The sequence below is a fragment of the Cinclus cinclus genome, chromosome 8, assembly GCF_963662255.1.
Source record: "Cinclus cinclus chromosome 8, bCinCin1.1, whole genome shotgun sequence".
Taxonomy (NCBI): Eukaryota; Metazoa; Chordata; class Aves; order Passeriformes; family Cinclidae; genus Cinclus; species Cinclus cinclus.
In genome coordinates this window covers 3,203,636-3,225,722 of record NC_085053.1, presented here as the reverse complement: position 1 = coordinate 3,225,722, position 22,087 = coordinate 3,203,636, and the positions used below count along the sequence as shown (strand labels likewise).

Below are 22,087 nucleotides of genomic sequence, written 5' to 3'. Positions count from 1 at the left end.
AAGCAACCTGTATCCTGTATCAATACCATGCCCTGGGCTCCAGCATGTAGTTCTCACATTTAGCCCAGTGTTTATCACAGTTAAAACCCCTGTGGTCTTGTCTTCAAGTCCCCAACCAACCAAAAACTCCATTTTTGGACATGAACAAATAACCATCCCTCTGCCTTCGCTTTGTCCCCTCCTCCAAGCTGAGGGCCACTAATCTCCTGAGACAGGTCAAGGCACATGGCAGGAGGAAAGAAGAGACAGGCTGTGGTTTTTAGGGTGCAGGGCTGCACCTCCCTGTGCCCTTGGTGGGGCAGATCAGCAAGGCACTGCTGGCAGGAGACCCATCCAACACCAGGGTCCAGTTGCTGTAAGGAGCACCCTGATGTGCAGCTGCTAAAAACCACCGTGGTGGTGTGGATTTGTTCTTGCTTGGATAAGAGCCTGGCTCTGCAAGGCCTTGGTCTGTGCTGCTGCTGTGGAAACCAGCCATGATCTGCTACAGCTGCTCCTTCTGCACAGGCACATGGGGCTGGCACCTGGGGGCTGCCCCTCAGGTTATAACGAATGCTGTAACCTGCACCTGCCCTCCAGGTGTCCCTGAGTTGGCTGCTCTGCCCCTCCCCCCCCCAGAACCTGCAAAAACAGTGTGTGGGGGGGAACCACAGTGCTTCCAGGATTTGGATTTCACTTCCTAGGATGCAGAAAAGAAGGCATGGAAAGAAACCAACCAACTTGGTCAAGGATTTTTAGTGTTAATGGCAGAGATTTTGTCTTTACCAGCTAACCCAGCTCTGCTTCTCCTTGCTTTGGCAGATACCAGACTTCCACCTGCCTAGCAGGGAGGCAAATGTACCCTTGGAGGGCAAGGACCTGGCGTGCTACCCTACATGGTTTGAAATATCAACATTAACATCTACATTCATCAATACAAGTCACCTGGGGAGAGGCTGGCAGACAGGTTTCCAGCCCTGCACACAGATCAGAGATCCAGGGGAAGAACAATCTCTTGTGTGGGACCAAAGCATTGGCATGAGGAGAGAGTCACAGCCTTGGTGTGGCAAAGGGATTGAGTGGACTTGTTTTAGAGAGAGGTAGCATTAAATTACACTGTATTATTCATTTGTTTACCTGCATAATCGCTTGAGGCTTCACACTATCTGAGTGACAGCAACTGTTTCACTGCTCTCTGGTTCTGGAGCTCCTTCTCTGGCAAGTGGGATGCCCTCATGGGATCCCTGCCATTAGGGTAGTGTTCAAGTGCTGACAACCTGAAATTTCTTGTAATTGATGTTTAGAGGATCTTTGAATTGAAGGTTTTTTTGAGGATCTTGGCTTTGCCTGGTGTCTATCAGGCTGTTCAAGTGGGACTCTACTGGGGCTGACTGGAAAATTGCTTTTCCATTTGAAGCATGCCTTCAAAATGTTTGGCTTTGAGGAATTTGACTTTTCTGTGTTCTAGCAGCTCCCTAGATAAAGTATATTGAGAGACTGATGTACACAACTTGAGCAAGCTGAGGGGCAGGGAGAGATGAAAGAGCTGCTGAATCACAGCATCTTTCTGTTGTACTAGTTGTGAACATTATTTTTCTATTTCTTGATAGAAATGCTACCTGTAAGGTCCTGTTTTCCCTCCTGCCTCCCCACACATTGATGTTCTCCTGTGGAACTCTAAAATTCTCACTGTTCCCATCTGGCAGAAAGCAGCTTGTGTATCGCCTCCAGGACTCAGCTGCCCAAATGTCCTGGATCAACCTGAACCTGTCAAACTCTTCCCAAGGAACCTATAAGAAAGAAACTGAAGAGAAGTAACACCGGTTGTGCCTTTGCCTGTACCAGAGCCAGCCAAGACCATGTCGAGGCTCTGGCCACTTTTGTCCCTAGCGTTTGGCACAGCAGCCCTCCTCCTCGATGCTCTGCACTGGGTGTACGGGCAGGACCAGGTGGGAGATGCGGCTCCACAGCCCGCTCAGCTTGTCAGAGTCCATGTGGTTGTAGGAGCTGGGGGCGCTGGCGCTGGTGAACTTGGCCCAGAGGAAGTCACGGACCCTCTCCTCCACCTGCTGCAGGCTGACGTGGCTCTCCAGCGTGTCCTCCTCCAGCAGCACCGTCAGAAGCAGGGCCACGTCCTTGAAGGCGGCGCTCTCGTGGTCGCAGTACTTGTAGAAGATGAGGGTGGCCCCCGCGGGCAGCAGCTCGAAGCGGTGGATCACCGCGGCTCGGCCCCCGGCCTCGAACGCCGAGCTCAGCTCCAAGTCCACCTCCAGCTTAGCCTGGTCGCTGTGGAGCCTGGCTTTATCCCCGCCATGGATCTGCACCGTGCTGCCGTGCAGGGCGGCCGAGTACGAGTCGGCCACGCGGGCGCCGAGGCAGCGCAGGGTCCGCTCGGCGCCGCGGGCGGCCGCGAGGATGATGATGGCCGGCTGCGTGTGCTGGGACGCGTTCAGGTGCTTCTGCAGGAACTTGCGCCCACGAAGCCACAGGTTGGGGCTCTGGCCCGGGAACCCGTGCTGCAGCTGGTCAAACTGGGACAGGAACGCCTCCACCGCGGGGTTCTTGCGGGGCTGCTGGGAGCTGGAGGTCGGGCTGCCGAAGCAGAATATGCAGAAGCCGAGCACCGCGAGGCCCACGACGAAAAGCCCTGTTCAACAGGGGAGAGACGGGAGACGGGGAACAGGAGTCAATCCCAAGTGACCTGCACTGACATGCTGGGAAGTAGCTGCAATGGTTATTTTTCCCCTCTCAGACCTTCCTCCCTGCACTAGGCAAGTGGAGCGAGTTGGCCAGGAAAGGGGAAGGGGCTGCTGGCTCTGTGTTGTGAGGCTCCCACTCCAACACGCCAGGTGAGGGGGCTGCAGCTCCAGGGATCAGGGCAAGGTTACAGCATTGTGCAAAACCTCCTGAGGAAACTGCAGTTGCCCACAAGGTTTCTTCTCTTTCCCCCTCCTCTGTTTTCATTAGGATTTGTGGCTGTTCAGAGCACCACATATGGAAGTGTCTGACCCAGGTAAAGTGCTGCGTTCACTTCCCTCCTCCATGCTATGAGTGAACAAAGACCACCACGCTTTTGCTCAGAAAACGGACACAATGGCTTGTGTCCCTCTCCATGGCAAAGCAGAGTCTCTTCCTAACAGGAGAAATGTGTTGATGCAGATCAGCATCACTGTTCCTGCTTAGAGCCCCACGACAGAGCAGGGCTGGGGAGGGGGACCCTCAGCACAGCAGCCCCCCAGACCTCCCAGGACATCCCAGGGCACTCTCACAGCACGACAAGCACAATATGCCAGCTTTTGAGGCTGAAGAGCTGGAGGTGAAGCTGCCACTATAGGCCCAAACTGAGCCTGTATTTAATGGGATGTTTTTTCTCATAAACCCTCAGAAGAGGCTGTAAAAGATCCCGAGAGAGAAGAGTACTTAATGTGCTTCATTACTTGCTCCTGGAGGATCAGTGCCTTCTGGTCGATGAGTTACATGCAAGGGAAGCTTCTTTTCCTCACCTTTCCATGGGAGGGACTTTTTGGCCTTCTCCTGCTCTGTGTTTTGGGTGGTGATGTTCTGCAAGGAAGACTGAGTCTCTGGGTTTGGGGCTGTGTCCCCTGCAACAAGAGAAAAAAAATGTGCCACTCACTGCTGAGGGAACAGGAAATGGAGCTGTAGTAAGCAAAGCAGGAGCTCCCAGGTAAAGAAAGAGTTAGAAGTGAATACTGCTTTGGGTTAATACTGTCCTTGAGTCTTGGCTCTCTCCTCTTGGGCTGGGTAAGGAGAAAGACAATGCAGAGTGTCGTGTGGCTTCATGCCTTTCAAAGCATGACAGGAGCCAAAGGAGAGAGAAAAAGAGAAGCCAATTAATTTCTTATACCTTCTTTTTTCACAGCTACTAGAGATCTCACCCAACTATTTTTCTAGTGCCTATGGAAAGTGTAGGAAGTAGAAGAGCAGCAGTGTGCAGCCACCAGCTCACCTGTTGGTCTTTTCCTTAGTGTGCCTTGGGACCTGCTCTCCTGTGTTTCTTGCTCTCTGGGCATCTTTGGCTCCCAGTCTGGGAGAGTGGCACTGCTGCTCTTCTCTGCCATGAGGCCACTGGGAACACCTTCCATGCCAGTCACATCCAAACGTGTCATTTCACTGTCAGAGCTCTGTGCCTTGCTTGCTGACAAGGCATCTTCCTCTGCCTCAGAGAGGCTTTCACACTGCCCAGTTGTCCACTGGTGCTCCCATGTTTCCTGGAGGACAGGACTGTCTCCTTTGCTTTCCACATTCTCGTGGCCCAGCCCAGCTGTGGTGAACAAAATTCACAGACCTATGCTTAGTCTCTTTTAGCCCAAGAACCAACAACTCTTTCTCCTGCTCTGCCTCCTCCAAGCCAAGGCCCAAGTTATCAGGCTGAAGGGTGGGGAGAAACTCACCTTGATCCAAGTCCTCTTTTTCCAGGTGTCTTTCCAAGACATCTTCTCTTGTCTTGTCAGACTCTTCTGGCAATACTTCAGTTTCCTGGGCAGCTTTCTCCTCTACTGTGGGATCAGGTGAACCCAACAGTGCTGTCTCTCCCTCATCAGCAGCTGATTCACACACTGAAGAGTCCTCCTCTGGTTTGCAGGATGTCTCAGGCCACCTGCTTGTCACTTGGTGCCCAGCTGCTTCCTGGGTGGCCTCTTGGTACACGAGTGCTTTCTGCATGGGCTCTTGGTGCCCAGCTGCTTCCTGGGTAGCCTCTTGGTGCACAGGATGCTCTGCTGGGCTCCCCACCTCACCCTGGGCTGGTCCAGCTGTTGGGATCAGAGTTCAAAAGCACAGTAAGCCACACAGGAGTCAAGAATGCTCAGTGCTTTACCACCAGCCATACAACTCCCAGTTCTGGCACTAGAGAGACATTTACCCCCAGTGAGACAGGAGAGAACAGAGTGACCAGAAGTAAGAAAACTCTTGGGCTGAGATCCAGACAGCTGAGTGAAGGGAAGGAGGGAATCAGGATGAAAAGGCAATCACTCACCACCTTCTATAAGCAGACTGATGCCATGCCAGTCTCCCAGCAACAGCCACTTTGGAAGCCATCCCCTCCTCCCTTTCTTCCTGTGCCCCATTTTTTGTTGCTGAGCATGATGCTGTATTGTATTCAACCCTTTTCCCACCTTGGGTCCCTGCCCATTCTTCTGCCCACTCCAGGGTATTTGCTGGGCAGGAGCAGAAAGCCTTAATGCTGTGCCAACATTGCTCAACAACAGCCAAAACACTGCTGTTTTCAACATTTTTTTTTTCTCTAAACCCACTGATCCAAACCACAGAACTTACACCTGCCATACTAAAGCTAACTCTATCCCAGCTTATGTCCTAGGTGAGATGGGCAGGCAATTCCTTCCTTAAGTGGTAGGATAAGTTAATACATCTTTCCACAGACAGTGGGTTTTCACAGACAGTGATGGGTTTGAAGAATTCCTACAGCTGTTGAGTACAGTAATGCCAATGCACTTCAAGCATCTGTCTGAATGTAAATGATAATTCTGCTCATGCTCTGTTTCTGTCCTGGAGCTGCTCTCCCAAAGAGCTATGGCAACATTTAATTATAAGCAAGCACTGGAGCATAATTCAATAGAGAGATTCTGCAACTGAACAGCATTTGTGACATATTGTTACTCTTACAGAACGAAAGTGCAGCTCAAATTTCTGGCATTACTTGTGAAAAAATTGCTTATGAATGATCAAGCACTACAATGACATAAACTATTATGCCATAATCAGAATAAACACTGTTAAAAAGGGCAAGGAACTCCTTTCTAATTTGAAAACAGAGAAAAAGCTGCACTTGTCAGTTGTCAGAACATGATTTTTACATTCTTTGTTGCTGATTATTACAGTAACACTTCTGACTATCTAGGACAGACCTGAACTGGTGATGGCATCACTGTATCACTAACACACTCATAGGTACTAGTCATAACAAGGCTCCCACAAAACGTAAGTACACGGTAGAAACTGAAGCATGAGGAACTTGGATATATCATGCTGTTCAAGCTGGGTGCAAATTACTCCTTGCCCTGCCTCTTCCAGAGTTTTTCCAGCCACAGGTGGTGGAAAACTGGCTTATTATTCAAGCATCTGCAGATGGGAAACATCAGCATGTAGGGAAGAAAGCTCTTCCAGTCTGGATCTCTCTCTGCAGCATTCCTTTTCCTGCCATCTTGGGACACAGTCTAAACCTGTTGCAGACTGGAATCTAAAACTAAAAGTAACTTGTTCATCTTTCACCCTTTAAAAAATAATGGCAACTTGCTTTCCTTGGCCTGGGAAAAATGGGACTTTTTTACTGGTTTTTCTTTAGCATGGGGTTCCCATGTCACTGCTGAAAACTTGCAGCAAAGCAATTTTCCTAGCAGATGGAACAAGCCTAGGATTCACTTACCTCCAGGCAGATCCACGCTTGGATTCTCTTCCATTTTCCTTTCCCCTTGGAGCTCTGTCTTCTGCACTGTTTGGTTTCACTTTCTCCGAGGTTCGCAGGGAGCTGGATCTCCCTGCTGCTCGAGAGGCTGACCAAGTCCTACCCCCTTCGCAGACACCATCCCGTCCCGGTCCGGGCAATCCCAACTACACGCCCACAAAGCTGGTAAACAGAAACACAGGAGCCGTGATACATGGTGGAGGAGACTCCTCCTCCATAATTCCCAAGGTGAAAATGGGCAGATGTCGCCCAGAACCATGAACCCTCAGCCCGCATTTATCCAGGGACACGCCAGGGGGATGAGGCACTGCTGTCTCATCCCGACGGACTCGGCTGCGCTCGGGAATGGCAGGCCTGGAGTCTGGGGCTCGGCAGGCTGCCCCGTGTGCTTTTGGGCACCTGATATACCGACACGGAGCAGTGATCCCGCTCCTCCCATCGCTGCCACCCGCCTGCCTCCTGCGGGCCGGGAGCGATCCGGCAGAACCATCCCGCGGGCTCAGCAGTGCCTGGCCGGGGGCTGCGAACCCGGAGCCGCAGCCTGACTCCTGCACCCTCCGGAGATGATTCCCCCCCGGATAAAGCACTTTGGGAGCCGCAGCCTGACTCCTGCACCCTCCGGAGATGATTCCCCCCCGGATAAAGCACTTTGGGAGCCGCAGCCTGACTTTTGCACCCTCCAGAGATGATTCCCCCCCGGATAAAGCACTTTGGGAGCCGCAGCCTGACTCCTGCACCCTCCGGAGATGATTCCCCCCCGGATAAAGCACTGTGGGAGCCGCAGCCTGACTCCTGCACCCTCCGGAGATGATTCCCCCCCGGATAAAGCACTTTGGGAACCGCAGCCTGACTTTTGCACCCTCCAGAGATGATTCCCCCCCGGATAAAGCACTTTGGGAACCGCAGCCTGACTCCTGCACCCTCCAGAGATGATTCCCCCCCGGATAAAGCACTTTGGGACAGGGCACAGACGAAGCCGGGCTCGCTGGTGTAACCCAGCTGATGGCTTTCCCAGGCACAGCTAAGGCGCCATGGAAAACTCCCGAGAAACTTTCCCCGCTGGAGAGCGATCCGTGCGGCTTTCTATACAGAAATCTCCATCCCGGCCTCCTCAGCAGCTTTTCGGCACAGGGGGACACCTCGCCCCCCAGCACTGTCTCCAACACACGATTTGGGAGTGCGGGCTGCAGTCGCTGCCCTGCCGCCCGGCTCTCGTCCTTCCCTTCCCAGTTCCCGATGCTGACGCTCCAGCAGAAGGAAGTCAGCAGGACAAAGTGGAGCCGGACGCTTACCCAGGCAGCTTCGGAGACGGTCAGGGCGGCGATCAGGAGCAAAGGGGTGGCAAGAGGAGGCCGGAGCTGGCCTTGCCTTCCCCCTTGCCCTCCGTCCCAAAGGCCCTTTGGTGGCAGGACACCAGCGCACACCCTGAATCCTCCGCTGGAAACGTGCCGGTGAACTCTGCCCTTCCCTGGCTCCCGGCTGCCTGCTGGGAGCTGTAGTTTTCCTTCCCATTCTCGGGAGCCTTCAGGAAACAGTAACTTCCCTTTTATTTTGGCCGCGACTCTGTGGTTGTGAGCTTTTTTTTAGGCTCACTGCGTGACTGGCGGCTTCCTGCATTCAGTGACAGTGTAGGGGATTGAAGCAAGGAAATAAGAGTGAGGAGGGAACTGGTTTGAGAGTTGATTTCGGAAAAGGACTACGTAAAGCCACCCAAACACATAGGCAGCAAAGACAAGACTCTGTAAATGCCACCTTGCCAGTGCAAGGAGGCTGGCAAGGACATGAAATCTCTATTTCATGTCTTCAGCATCATCCTGGAGGGAAAGGGGTGCAGAGCTCACCCAGTGTCATCTGAAGTGGTCCAGAGACTGCAAGGAGGGGGGAAGGGTCTGAGACTGGGTGTGTCAGCCCTTGGCCTCATTTAGGCAATGCTTTTCTCAAAAAAAAAAAAAAAAATCTGTTCTAATTTGTGATGCCTGCACAGTGGCATGCATAGGCATGGGTATGTTCCAACCCCTTCCCTATTTCCCCTGCCCAGGAATTTCATGGAAAGAAGCAGCATGGAGCAGCAGAACAGAGACAGCAACCCCCCTGGAACTCAGCCCCCTGCCTTTTCACCCGCATCCCCAGAGGAGTCCAGCAGCAAATGGCTGAGACAAAACACAAGGAAAGGCCACTGAAACAGTGCTGGAAAGGAGCAAGCATGGAGTGCCTGGGACCCTCAATCTGGGGGTAGAGGGCTGAAAGGGAGGATTGGACTAATGTGTTTGATTTATTTCAATTTGACTAAATCCCCCCTTACTAGTACTGGAGTCACTTGTAAAACAGGTAAGAGGTTGGAGTCAAATGGGCAGAAAAAAATATTTCTCTATGCTGTGTGGAGGAACCCTTAGTGGCCCAGGGAACACAGAGGCAGTGTCACGTGTGGGGTCAGTAAAACATACTTACCATGGTACCCAGGGGTGTCAGCATGTGCACAGGCATCAATGCTGACACTGCTCATGTCAGGAAGGTGATGAGATGGCAAGGTGTGCTGGCTACTGCACCTTATTTCTGACAGTGGCTTCCTCTGTCACCCACAGAGCCTGGGACAGTGGCCATGGCTGACTCAGCACATTCCCTTGTCGTGACCCAACCTCTCACCAGATGCAGGAGAGGCTGTAAAACCAGGAGTGGAAAAGCAGGAAGGAAAAAGTCAGTGTGGCTGATCCACAGAAGCCAAGGTCCAAGGTCACCTTGAGGGCCCTGTTCCTGGCTGCCATCAACCTTGCACCCCCACTTGATCTCCATCAGTAAGGAACAGCCAAAGAACAGCAGAGAGGAACTGCAGGTGGCAAGGGCTTCACGAAAATCCAACTATTTTCTACGCCTCTGTCCCTAAAACCATCCAGTCCCTTCAACACAGCAGGTGTTTGGGGCTGAGGGGCCACCCTTTCCACAAGAAGCACAAGTGTCACGAAACTGGTGGCAATGACAAAATCATGGGGTCATTTCAGCCTCTCCAGGTTGAGAATCTGGCTCCCAAAGTCGTTTAGCAGGAAAATTAACTGGCTGGCCTACAGCATGAAGTCATCACAAAACAGTTATAAAAAAAGGATCTTGACGTTGTTGATTTTTTACCCCTCATGTGGTATTTGTAACATCCTTTTTAATTTTTGCTTAAGAAAACAATGTTCAGTGTGAGTGTTCTGCTTTTACGACTGAAAAGAATGACAATTTTTACTGCTGGTACAGTAGGAGGTATGTATAAAATCTCAAAAATATTCAGTTGCTTTTGTGTTAAACTAAAACATTTATTGCGTGTTAGTAAAGAATTTAAGATATTTTTTGTTTTCAAATCTTTGTACAGAAAAGACAGGCACAGGAGTGGAGGCTGAATGGCACTTCCCTCACCCAGCCTTCCTGTCGGATTACACAGGAGTGCCAGACTCTCTGCAGTGACAGAAGGAGCAATGCCCATAAACTAAAACACAAGACGTTCCACCTCAATGTCAGGAAGAATTTCTTTACATTGAGGGTGGCAGAGCACTGGAACAGCTGCCCAGGGAGGGCGTGAAGTCTCCCTCTCTGGAGACATTCCAAACCCGCCTGCACGTGTTCCTCTGTCACCTGCTTCAGGTGACCCTGCATTGGCTGGCGTGTTGGACTGGATGATCTCCAGAGGTCCCTTCCAACCGAAACGATTCTGTGATTCTGTGAATTTGTAAATTTGTAGTTGCTATTTGCTTAGCAACTCATTTCCAAGGTAGTCTTGAGCTGCTAGGGAGTGAGTCTAGAGGAAATTTCAAACTGAATGGAAAACCTCCAGTCATAGGAACTCTGCCACATGTCTAGGTGAAAAAATACTTTATCAAGAATGTAATAAAATGCATTTCGAAATCTCTGTTTACCAGTAATGCATCTGAACAAACGGGTAAGAAAATGAAATGCCTAGTGAGATATTCCAGAGCTGATTAACCAAAATGCTTGCCACTCTAAGGAACAGAACAGTGTAACGTTATCAGTGCCGGAGGATCGCACGTCCCCCGAAGTACCTCCTAGTTTCCTCTCTCTGCTATTCAGTTGCTATTCGTGCTTATCGTACAGGTCTTTCTGCCTCGGAGAAACGCAAAACTGGCCTCGTTCCGCTGCGATCGGGTCGCACACGGAAAGGAACCCGGTGGAGAGCGGAGGCGCCGGGCCCGGGCTGCCTTCGAGGGCCGCCCCCGCGGGGCCCCGCCGGGCTGAGGGAGCGCGCCCGCCCTGCGTTTTATTCACTGGGGGGCAGCAGCGGCGGGGCCGCCGGACGGGTGTGCCAGGGGCTCCTCCGGCCGGGCCCGATCCCGGTCCCCATCCCGATCCTGGTCCCATGGCGGATCGGCCGCGGTATCACGTGACGCCACGGCGGGCGCTCCGCGCGCGGGCGGAAGCGGCGGGCGCGGGTCCCGCCCCGCGGGAAGTGAGGCCTGCGGAGCCGCCCCCGCCGCCGCGGGAAGGCGGCAGCTGCAGGCCCGAGCAGGCGGCGCTGGGCGGACGCGGAAGGGGACGGGGCAGGGGACGGGGTCGGGGCCGGGGCGGGCGGCGCGGCGCGGCAGCGGGCGGCATGGTAGGCAGCGGCGACGATGAGGCGGCTCCGCCGGACGGCCCCACGCTGAAGCGGCGGCGGAAGAGCCCCCGGCTGGCGGCGGCGCGGCCGGAGGAGCCCGGGGACGAGGTGGACAGCGCGGCCCAGCAAAGCGCGCTGCAGGGTGAGCGGCGCGGGCGGGCGCAGCGGCCCGCGGTAGATCCTGTGGTTGAGGGCGCGGTGGGGCGGGGCGAAGTGGGGCGGGCGGGCGCCGTGTGGGTCTCCTCCGGGACCAGCGCGGGCTCTCGGTGAGTGTGGTGCTCCTGGAAGGCTGCGGGGCCCGGGCCCGGTGGGCTTGAGCTGAGTTGTCGGCTGTGCCCCTCACCTGTTTCTCGTTTCAGGGGACGAGCATCGCTTTGGGACCCCAGACTCCCTGACGCGCCCCCCTATAAAAGCGTACAGATCGCCAGGTAGGCTCCAGCTCCCAGCGCTCCCAGTCCGCGCTGCGGGCGGAGGGGCTGAAATATGCCCCCAAATTAGGGAAATGTGGTTTATTGGGTTATAGCTGCTTGGCCGACATTACCGTGCGTCTGACACACAGGGGAGGAAATCCCGCTGTGGCTCTTCTCCCGTACAGGAGGGATGGAAGGAGAAGCAGTCCTGTAAAGGATCGGTGCCTGCAGAGCACGCTGTAACCCTGTGGTGGCTCTTTTTCCTAGTGCGTCTCTTGGAACGGTATTTTATCATAAAAGTCAGATTTTACTCACGCTGCTCGGTTTCGAAAGGCAGGATTTAAATAAGGGATCCTGAGGTGCAGAAATCTATCCCTCAATGGCTGTGCTCCTTCCAGGGAGTAGCATTGCTTATGAGGAAATGAATAACTGGGGCTTCTCCTCCCTTTGAAACACCAGGCATGCTCTGGGACTTGCTCCTGGACACTGGGCTGGACAAGCTGTTGTGTTGGCACCTGCTTGTTGCTTTAGCTGATGAAACCTTTGTCTTTCTTGAAACTTACAGAGACATGCTAACTCAGTGTAACATAGTCATGTGGCTTAAACGTGTTCATTCTGTGAGGAAACGGAATAAATTGGACTTCCTTCCCCTTTATTTTGGAGTGTGTATGTTGTCAGTGCTCAGAGATGAGTTGGGCTAGCCTGGGACTGTTCTCCATTCCCATCTGCGTTTTTGTCACCCAGAATTACCTGCCTGTATTCTGCTCCAGAAGCAGAATTTCCAGGAGGCATGGAAAAAGACTTATTTTGAGGGAGAACAAGGTTATGAGCATTTCTTTAGGCAAGTGTAGAGGTTTGTCTGTGAAAAAAGCTCTTGTTCCCACATGGTGGCTAACAGGGTATATATAATAGGCTTAGTGTTTCAAACGTGGCTGTGCTGCTCCAGGAGGCACAGCTGATGATTGGGTTTTAATTAGATGGCTCAAAAAATGAGGCTTCTCTCCCTCCCCACCTCTTAACAGCTTTATTGGATTATAGGCACAACAGATGTAAAAATATGATAAGAGACTTTAATTGTTTATATAGAAGCAGAGGATTAGTTTCCCCTCCTCACGGTCTCCCTATCTGTACATGTGCAGTGTTGTGCTTTTCCTGCAGAGTTTAGGGGATGGTCTGTGAGGCAGGCTGGGTTGTTAGGGGTTCATAATTGTCCTGCTTCCCTGAGAACGGAATGGAACCAAAACCACACCTTGAGAAACCAGTTCCTGGCTTCTACTAAAAGGTTTTAAATACAGGTTAGGCAATTTGCTTGGGAAGCTGAAAAGCTTTCAGAGCTTTAGGAAGAGTTTGTAGAGTTTTAAGAGTCTAAAATTGCTCCCTTGAGTCAGGCAGCTTCTAGATCAGTCAGCTGAAGATACATTCTAGCAACCTCCAAAGAAGTTGTCTGATACTGACCTTTCTTTTTTACAATTTCTAAGAAGTCTTTGAGACACAAGTAGCAGTGATTGGTGCCAAGAAGGGGAGGGGCATTAAGAGTAGGGACTGCTAGTAGCCCTCTTTCGATTCATAGATCTTTTTGATCTTCTGATCACAATTACTAGGGTGATTTTCCTTTGAAACCTTGGTACATAGTGAAATGTTAACTATATGTGGCTTGCCTGAAACCCTGAAAAAAAGTAATTTAGTAAGTATTTTTGTTCTGAGCTTTGTGGGAAATCAGTCACTTAACAGCTTTTTTAGATGGATTTAAAACATAGGGCCCCATTAGGTGTGTGCAAACACTTCACGTTACACCTGTGACTTACATAGTTTAAAACTTACAGATTTTTCCCATTTTTTTTGTGGTTTGGATGGGTCTGGTGCTTTTGTTTTTCTCCTGAGTATGCTAGATGTATACACTGGTGTGCTGAAAGTGCCTGAACACATTAGAAGAAGGCTGTTTTCTTTGTCGAAGTAAAGTTACTAAACACTAGGTGGCAAGCTGTGCATTGCCCTTGGCATATGGTGAAAGAGCTACAGAAACACATTAAACCCCAGCAGAACCCTGGGCTGTTTAAAGAGTAAAGGGCCCAGAGTGAATGTTAGAAAAAAAATTACCAATTGTATTCTTCCCTTTGCTGTTTGCTCTGCTGATGCTTGATAGATGTGCCACAATCTCTGTTCCCCAACTGTTCTATAGCTTTTTATTCCATACCTGAGCTTTTATCTTACCAGCCCCTTGATTCTTGGACTGCATTTTATCCTTTCCTGCATTTGGTTTCCCAGCTCTGACCTTTGCTCTGTGACCTCTGATATCTTACAGGACTTTACTCTTTCTAGTTGGTGACATTAACTGAGCTGGCTTTCACAGCTGAATGACTCTGTAATTTGGCAAAGAGCTGAAAGGTGTTGCTTTAGATTCTTCCCAGCTACCTGAGGGGCAAAATTAGGTTGCTGTTATGGATTGGGAGAGAATGAGACCTAACTGAAGCATGGCTTGGACTAAATGAAAAGAGGACTTATTTTCTATATTTGCTTCTGTCTGTTCTCCCCCTCTGCCCAATGCTGTGTAAGACAGTCACTCTTTGTAAGTTGGGTGCCCAAAGCTGTGGGGAAAATTCTCTGTACTCTCATGACATTTACACTGAATCCCCTTAGTACAAGGGATTTCTTGGCTCCTAGTATTAATGTTTTTAAGCCAAGAACTCTTAAATTTTTTTTTTTTTAAAGAAGTGTGTGGTGGTGTAGACAGCTGTATTTCTGGTGAACTCAAATTTATCATGAGCATTTCAAGTCTCATTGCTTTTTGTTGCATTTTGGGAGAGTAAGTTTTGGGCATTTACAACTTGGAAAATCACTGATTTAGATAATGAAGGTTTGGAAACTACAACTTGGTCCTTTAGATTTATGAGGTTGCCAATCCTCTTTGTCTTCTTCTTGCTCCTTACAGGTGGTACTACATCTTACTTTGAGGAGAATCCAGTAAAGGAAAATACAAAGGCTTATGACAGTAACAAAACTGAGAAACCAAACATTTATACACCATTAAAAGGTAACAGCTTCTATCATTACTTTTTCCATGGTGTAAGAAATGATTGCTTAAATGTATTAAAATAATAATCATTAAGTTCTGTAAGAAGAGGAAGAGTTTTTGAGCTGAAATCTGAATGGATGAAAAAGGGTTTAAAAAAAAAAAGTTTTAGCGTATACTCCTCCCTGACCAAAAGTAAAAGTGATTATAACTAATATGATGATAATCTGCTTGGGTGAAAAACCTTGCAGTTCAAGAAAAGGCAGATTTCAACTTTGATAAATACCCAACTGTGTGGTTTTTGAAAAACAAAACAAAAATAAGAGTAATATACCTGTTTCAAAAAACTTACGAGAGTGGATTTTTAATTGCCCCAGGCAAAGAAAACAGAAACTGTTATTTTTCTAAAAAGGTGAATTATATTCGATATTGCAGGGGGAACCAAGTGATTTCAAGGGGAGGGAGCACTTTGCTCATTGCTCAGAGTTTTTTCTCAATGTGTATTACATAAGCAATGGGAAGGTACAATAAGAAAAATATGGGATAATTTTTAGCCACAGAAGGAAGTTGTGTCTTTTTAAAAGAAGGTATGAGAAGGATGATTTGTCATACTGGCAAAAGCAGGGTGAAAGGCCAAATTAAGCCTGTTCTATTAGATTACAGTAGCTTTCTCCAGCTCAGAGGGGTCCAAGAGGCTGTTCACATGCTGCAGGTTTGATTTGGCAGCACAGCATGCCTTCCTGCCCTAATAAGCTTTTGAGGATTTCATAGGAAGGGCTAAAAGCATGTATGGCTGCTCTTATTCTGCCCTTTGTTGTGGTAACTGAGTTCTTCCATTTGTGCTTTGGTTTCAGAAATAAAGGCTGACTTCCTTGAGAAAAATCAAGAGTGCTACTCAACTTCTTCACCACAGAGTAAGTAAAACAAGGGAACCTAGTCTTTACCTGTCAGTAGATGAAAAGGCATTATTTTCCTTTCTTTCTGTTTTTTCTTGTATCCTGGGACACTGTCTGGGAAGATGGGAATGAACTCAGGAAACAGATTCAAATAGAAACTGGAGAAGGCAGCATATTCCAGTCAGAGCCTTTTTATGAGTTTATTCAACTTGCTGACGACATAAAATGCTTCACTTTCTCTTTTATTTTCTTTTTTGGAGTTGTCTCATGGGACAGAAAGTGCAGAGCATGGAATAGAGGAGTTGTGAGGGTAAGCTGAGGAAGGGGACAAAACCTTCACCTTTTGGTGATAGTGAATGTTAGTTTGTACACAAACCTTCTCTTTTACTATTTTCCTGAGAAGTGGTGGCTTGCTGTGATCAAATTAATTGTTCTGTACTCCTGGAAAGGAGCAGCATTTTTCTTTGCTGGCAAAATCCAGTCTGCTCACCTAATGACCATTGCCCAGTGTTTCAGAGTTTTGTGGGTTTTTTCTTTGGTGTTTTTTTTTGGGTTTATTTTTCCTAATGGAAGAGTACTTGAAAGAAGATGAAAAATATGTTCTGAATTCTTAGTAAAATCTTGGTGCTTGTTTCTATCCTCAACTGGTAGAGGTATGGATGTACAAAGTTTTGCAAATCAGATTTCAGTCTGAAGAACTTGCAGGGGTTTCTTGAGGTTTTTTGTTTCTTTTTCTTGTCTGTTTTTTTTTTGTTTGGTTGGGTTTTTTTTTGTTTTTTTTTTTTTTAGACCATGGTGCCTTCAGGAAGAGAAGCTCAAATTGTGGTAGCTGCACATATGGGAAATGCCTTTGACAAATTAATTGATGTAGGGAGTTCTCTCTTGTCTGATACTTTTACATTTTTGTGCCACTCCAGGTCTGTAGGAGTGATTAGTTGTGTATTGGGTAAAGAACTTTGGAAGATCACTTAAAACTCTGAAATCTTTAAGGTGTCTGCAGAAGTTAGACTTTTTGAATTAAGCAAGACAAAAATCTACTGGGCCTGTGTGCAAATTGTGTTGTAAATAAAGCACAATTCTTAGGCAGAGTAAGATCTGGTTTTAGACTGAGTTATTTTTTCCTTTAGTGTATGGGTTACAGCTGTCACCTAAATATGAAACTGAATAGTGCAAACAGAGCTGCATTGTGTTGTATTACAGAATTGAGGTGATTTTCAGCTGTTAACTCTTAGAAGACTGAGATAAGTGTAGCCAGTGACAAGCTCTGTGGCTGTGCCCTTCTGGGGTAGGGGGTTGAAATTACAGAATAGGGCAGTTCATTAAGCCAGCTAAACCCCAGCTTAAACCTGAGCTGCTTTTAGCACCTTCTGCAATTACATTCATACAGAAACAAGGTTAGAGAGTTTATTTCAGTGTCTTTAAATAACTACTCCAGGGTATGTTTGTTCAATTTATTCTCAGTCGTGCCATTGACACCATCCTGATTTGGTTATATATTACTAAAGAGCCTTCAGCTTTGAACCAGTTGCTGTAGTTCACAAGGAGACACAAATTCTACTGTCTTTTTAATTAACTGGCTAAATGCAGAAAACATACTGACCAAAATTGTACAGTATATTATCATACTGGTCTCTTGGGAAAGTTGTTCATAACACTTTATAGATCATGCCTCTTGTACTTTGCTGTCTGAGCCGTTTAAATAGACCAAAAGTATATTTTGAAGTTGAAAGTTTGCACTTTGCTTTAAAAACATAATTCATCCCAAGAAACTGACTGCTGATGAAGCAGGCCTCCAACCCAAGCTACATGGAGAGGGAAAATAAGACTCTGCATTTAACATATTGCTTTGTTTTTTTCTATTAATGTCTTGCATTATGTTGTTTATCTAGTGTGTCCATCAATTAAATTTCCATTTTTACGCCTCTCAAATTCTTGAGCAAAATCAGGAAACTTAACTGGGACGTGGGGTCCTTGTGCAGCAAATAACAGGTTGTTAAATCTCTTCCATGTTATCACCTTGTACTTGAAATTGACTTTTATGTGCATAATTGTTCAAGAGTTGAAAATCTTTGGGAGTGATTTTTGGTAGACTGGGAACTTGTGCTTTTCAGGTGAGATTGTCAGGATGGCTTGGGAGCTGGCATTTGGCAAAGAGCTGAGATGAAGATTTGCTCTGATAGTTGAGTGAGACTTTTCAGGCTGGTAATAGTGGTGAAGGTGTCATTGTCGTAGTTCAAGATGATTCTGTTGAACACGAGGGGGTGAATGATATGGAAAAGAACCAAAAACCCTGATCTTGACACAGCCCCACCTGGGATGAGGGGACAGCCTCACCTTGCTCCAACTTAGCAGGACTGTGTTTTCTTCAGCAGGGTGCTGTTACCCTTCCCGTAAGCTTTGTGGAATTTTGTATGTAAAAGCACAACTAAGAACAGCTTTTTGTTGAAAATAATGCAGTTTGGTGATTTCAACTCCCTGCTGGAAGACTGGTGATAATTGTTGTCTTATTGTTCTTCTCATGTTCCTTTCTTAATCTTTTAACAGGCAGAAGTAAACCTCGGTTTCAGTCCAGTACAGAGAAGCAGTCACAGCCTTTGGTCAAAAGTAAGACTTCTGCTTTCACTTCTGTTTTGTGCTTGTGTAACATTTAACAATTTTCATGCCTTTTCCAAGTATTTCTCTTCCCGGGAATTGGTGTTAAGCTGAGGGTCCTTGCCAGAACAGATGATTTGCTTGCTGGGACATGTCATCAGCATGAAGGAAAGGAAGGGTGTTGTATAATGAGTAATATTTTTCACTTGAATTTGTGGTCTTTCATCTGTAATGTTTACAAGATTAAAACTGAGACAGGGCTAGTGGTGGTCTTATTTAAACATTGTTGGGTTGCTGTCCTGATAAAAGTTAGGGTGTAAAAAGCTAACAAAAGGAATGCAGTTCTTCCTGTTTCCAGGAAGATTGGTGTATTTTGTCACTGATTTTACTGGGAACAGAATTGAGCCTTCTGCTTGCAGTACATGAAGCAAGTGTTAATTTAACTGTTCAAATACGAAACCAAATCAAAATATCTGGTATTTGATGTGCACTGTTTGCTGTGTGTACTTTGTGTAGCTCACTGATCCAAAGGCCACAATGCTTTCTGATAGCATTGACCACCATTGTTTGAGAGACAAAAATTGCTGCTGAAACTATTTTTATCTTTAGGGGAACAGGAAAGAGAAATAACACAGAAACCATTCTCGTGCAGCCAGGTTTTCTATAGGATCTTTTCTGCAGACCATAAATGTGGGAAAAGCTTTAATCCTTTTCCAGAACCGTTCTAAGTTCTTAGTTTGGATTTTATTAAATTGAATGGAATGTTGATGAACTTGAAGAGCTCCTTTTTCAGAACAAGGTCTAATTTAGTCTCAGTCAATCTGGGAACGTGTAAAAATGTGCTGTCACTTCATGAATTGTCTTAAGTTCGAAACAGTGTTCTCTGTTCTGTGGTTTGTATGTTGTGTTTGTTTTTTTTTTAACTAGATCATATTTTCTGTGCTCTTCAACTACTGTACCAGTATTGAGAATGGGATGGTTTAACTGTTTCCTCTTATCTTCCTTTCACTTGTTGACTTCTAAGACCTTTTAAAATATTGTTTTCTTCTTGTTTGCTCCCTCTTTCTATAGATGACAGTGAACCGCAGAATGAATTTCACAAGATGTGGACTTTGTTACTGGTTCTGTTAATTAGTGCCCTATTGCTTTATGTCCTGTGGAGTAGAATTCAAGATGGAACCTCCTCGAGGAGAGACGCTGAAATTCTGCAAGAGTTTCGAGCGCGAATGGAGAAACTAAAAAATACTTACCAAAGCCAGGACCCCAACCTGTGGAGAAGAGCCCACACGTCTCTGGAGAAACGTCTTAACTCTTCCCATGTACATCTGGAGCCTGCTATCCTGCTGCTCACAGCTGGCCAGGAAGCTGAGAAGGCCCTGAGGTGCCTGAGCAACGAGATTGCCAATGCTTTTGCCTCCTCCCAGAATGCCACTACCATCAGCATCAACGGGGTGGACAAGGCTATACAGGACAGCGACGCTGTCAAGCTGGAGGTGGACACAGAGCTCAGCTCTGGGTTCAGTAAAGGCAAGAAGGTGGCAGTGGTGCATCGATTTGAGTCGCTGCCTGCAGGCTCCACCTTAATCTTTTACAAGTACTGTGACCACGAGAACGCAGCGTTTAAGGACGTGGCTCTTCTGCTGACAGTTCTCCTGGATGAGCAGTCGCTGAGAAAGAGCCTCACCTTTCAAGAAGTGGAGGAGAAAGTCCGGGATTTCCTATGGGCAAAGTTCACCAGTTCAGATGTCCCTAGTTCTTATAATAGCATGGACACAGAAAAGCTGAGTGGACTGTGGAGCCGGATATCTCATCTTGTGTTGCCTGTTTGGCCTGAAAAGGGCCTCCCACTGGAAGGATGCACATAAAAGTTGCTGGAGAGCACTTGGGAAAGGAGGAAGACACAAAATGTGTGTTGCAAAGCAGAACAGGGACTGGTGTGGCTGCTGAGCTCAGGCAGCAGCAAACCAGTCTTTTCTGTGCAGAAACTTTCCACCAACTGGCAGGGTTGTTTCTGCCAAAGTAACTGGGACTTCCCTAAGTAAACTACAGAGTGTAAGCAAGACCTTGCTGTTTGTTGGTAAATTGTATTCGGTGATGCATTCAGCCTTGGTGTCCTGGAGCTGGGTATTGCTGTGCATCAGTGCAGAGTCACTCATCTGCCTCTGAGTCTGTTGAAGGACTGTTGGCTTTGCTGTGAGGATCCTTCTCTGGTGGTGCATAAAGCTGGTATCATATTTGGCAAGGTAACAGAGTGTAAAACCATCACCTTCGTCTCCCTGAATTGCTTACTTTTCTTCTAACATAATAAATAAACAGAAAATGATGATAAAGTGATGTGAGTCTAAGCACAAGCTTCTTCCTGATCCAGTGGATCACAGCATGTCAGCTATCTTTGGCCACTTGTAGAAGTGGCAAAATTGCTTGAAAGATCTGTGACCTGTAGAGAACCTTTCAGCAAACATTTCTTCCTTAAATGAGCCTGCCCCAAACAGTTCTGGAGAAAGAGAAAAGCTGAGGTAGAGAGGTTGCTTAAAGTCAGTAGTACTAAGGTCAGTTAAATAACTCTTCAATACCTCTTTGCCTGGCTGCTTGCAGGAGTTCTCAACTCTTTTTCAAAGTTTTACAAGTCGTAAAATTTGGATGGAAATGATAAAATTACATCCCCGTGTACATACTATCTGCTTTCCAAACAAAATTTTAGGAAGACATAGGTTATTTCTCATTTTACTAAGATAATTATTTTTGCATTGAGAGAATCTATTTATTTGTGGTACTTGATATCCTAAAAAAATAACTTTTCTTCTTGTATCTGTGTATAGCTAGCTGGCTGCTTGCTGTATAAATTTCTAGCAAAGAACAGATTTGCAGAGCATGCTTTTAAAATGTTTTTAGTCTCTCGTGTCAAGAATTCCTCATACCAGATTAAAAACAAGTACCTGTTTCTGTTGTTAAGTATTTTGCATGAAACAATAAAGAGAATGGCAGCACTTCCATTTCATTGCTGTTACTTCATGCTCTGAGCTGTTGGTCCATTTGGTTTTATTGAGTATGAAGGAATGTGTGAAGATGCTGTCAAATTAATACGATGTTGTCTTGTAACAGCTGAGAGATTTGGCCCATCCTTCATTCACAAGCCCTTTGAACTGTCCTGTTGCCAGAAAAAAAAAATAAATCCTTTTCAGCCAGGAAAACCTGTTGAGGAGCTGGAGCTTCTGGCTTGTTTATGCAAGGCAAGATTTGGGGTGTTAAGTGGAATCAACCAAAATCACCTGAAGCATATAAAAGAGCAGAGTTTGGGAGAGCTGCAGTCACTTAAACAGGAGGTGGATTTGTTCTAACTTGAGAGCCAGCAATGGATAATGCTTCCTATTTTAATGGGCAAAATGGAATGGAAGTGCTGTTGTTCTGGATGTTTAATAGCTCAGGAAGGAAAAGATGGCATTTACATTTTGAACATTTCACTGGACAAATGTTTTTTATTAAAAAAACTGTGACTTATTTTCAAATTTGTCTTCATAGCATATTTGTTTGTATATTATGTAAACTATTTTAGTAATGATTCAAAATAAACACATTTGTTTGTTTTATAAAGCTGTTATAAGACTTGCCCATTGAATTTTAAGTGCTCAGATATTCTTTTCCCGTGTTATGACTTTTTGCAAAATTTAGAACTTTTTAAGAAACTTAAGTGGAGTGGTAGATACTGGGATGCAGATGCATGTATTTCATAATATCAGGGCTTTTGTCTAACAGGGAATGTTTCAGGAAATGGCTGTGAATTGTCTTTTACTTGGTGTTCTTGTACTAATTTCCCAGTTCTGATTTCAGCTGGAACTAATGATAAGATATGGTTCACTTGTTTCATTAGCCAATACAAGAGTCAGCAGCTGACAAAAGGGATGACTTCATTCTTGTTCCACTCCTAGCTGCATGTTCTGTACCTTTGGTGTTGCAAACTAGTGCACTGTGAACTGACTGGAGGGACAGTCTTACTGAAAAGTACCTTAGAAAAAATTATCAGAAGTGGCCACCACAAAAAAAAAGGACAAAGTTGTGATATGAAGGCAGGAGATTGCACATACATAGAAATAAAACATTTAATACAGGTTATTTTCTGTTTTTAAAACTTCTCTTCCTTATAGGTATTAAAAGGTTCAAGAGAAAATAGGATGG

General features: G+C 46.9%; 2 protein-coding genes across 2 annotated transcripts; one reads left to right on the top strand and one right to left on the bottom strand.

The window, feature by feature from the left end:
* Nucleotides 1–1,865: 1,865 nt before the first annotated feature.
* TOR1AIP2 (torsin 1A interacting protein 2) lies at nucleotides 1,866–6,416 on the bottom strand. Its single transcript, XM_062497718.1, has 6 exons — nucleotides 6,383–6,416; nucleotides 4,696–4,751; nucleotides 4,392–4,635; nucleotides 3,947–4,261; nucleotides 3,417–3,581; nucleotides 1,866–2,626 (listed from the first exon to the last, which is right to left on the bottom strand). The coding sequence occupies exons 1-6, from the start codon at nucleotides 6,414–6,416 to the stop codon at nucleotides 1,866–1,868; spliced, it is 1,575 nt and encodes a 524-aa protein (XP_062353702.1).
* Nucleotides 6,417–10,987: 4,571 nt separating this feature from the next.
* Nucleotides 10,988–21,615, top strand: LOC134046893 (torsin-1A-interacting protein 1-like). Its single transcript, XM_062497717.1, has 6 exons — nucleotides 10,988–11,148; nucleotides 11,366–11,434; nucleotides 14,346–14,447; nucleotides 15,281–15,340; nucleotides 17,867–17,926; nucleotides 18,986–21,615. The coding sequence occupies exons 1-6, from the start codon at nucleotides 11,004–11,006 to the stop codon at nucleotides 19,777–19,779; spliced, it is 1,230 nt and encodes a 409-aa protein (XP_062353701.1). The 5' UTR covers nucleotides 10,988–11,003; the 3' UTR covers nucleotides 19,780–21,615.
* The last annotated feature ends 472 nt before the right edge of the window (nucleotides 21,616–22,087 follow it).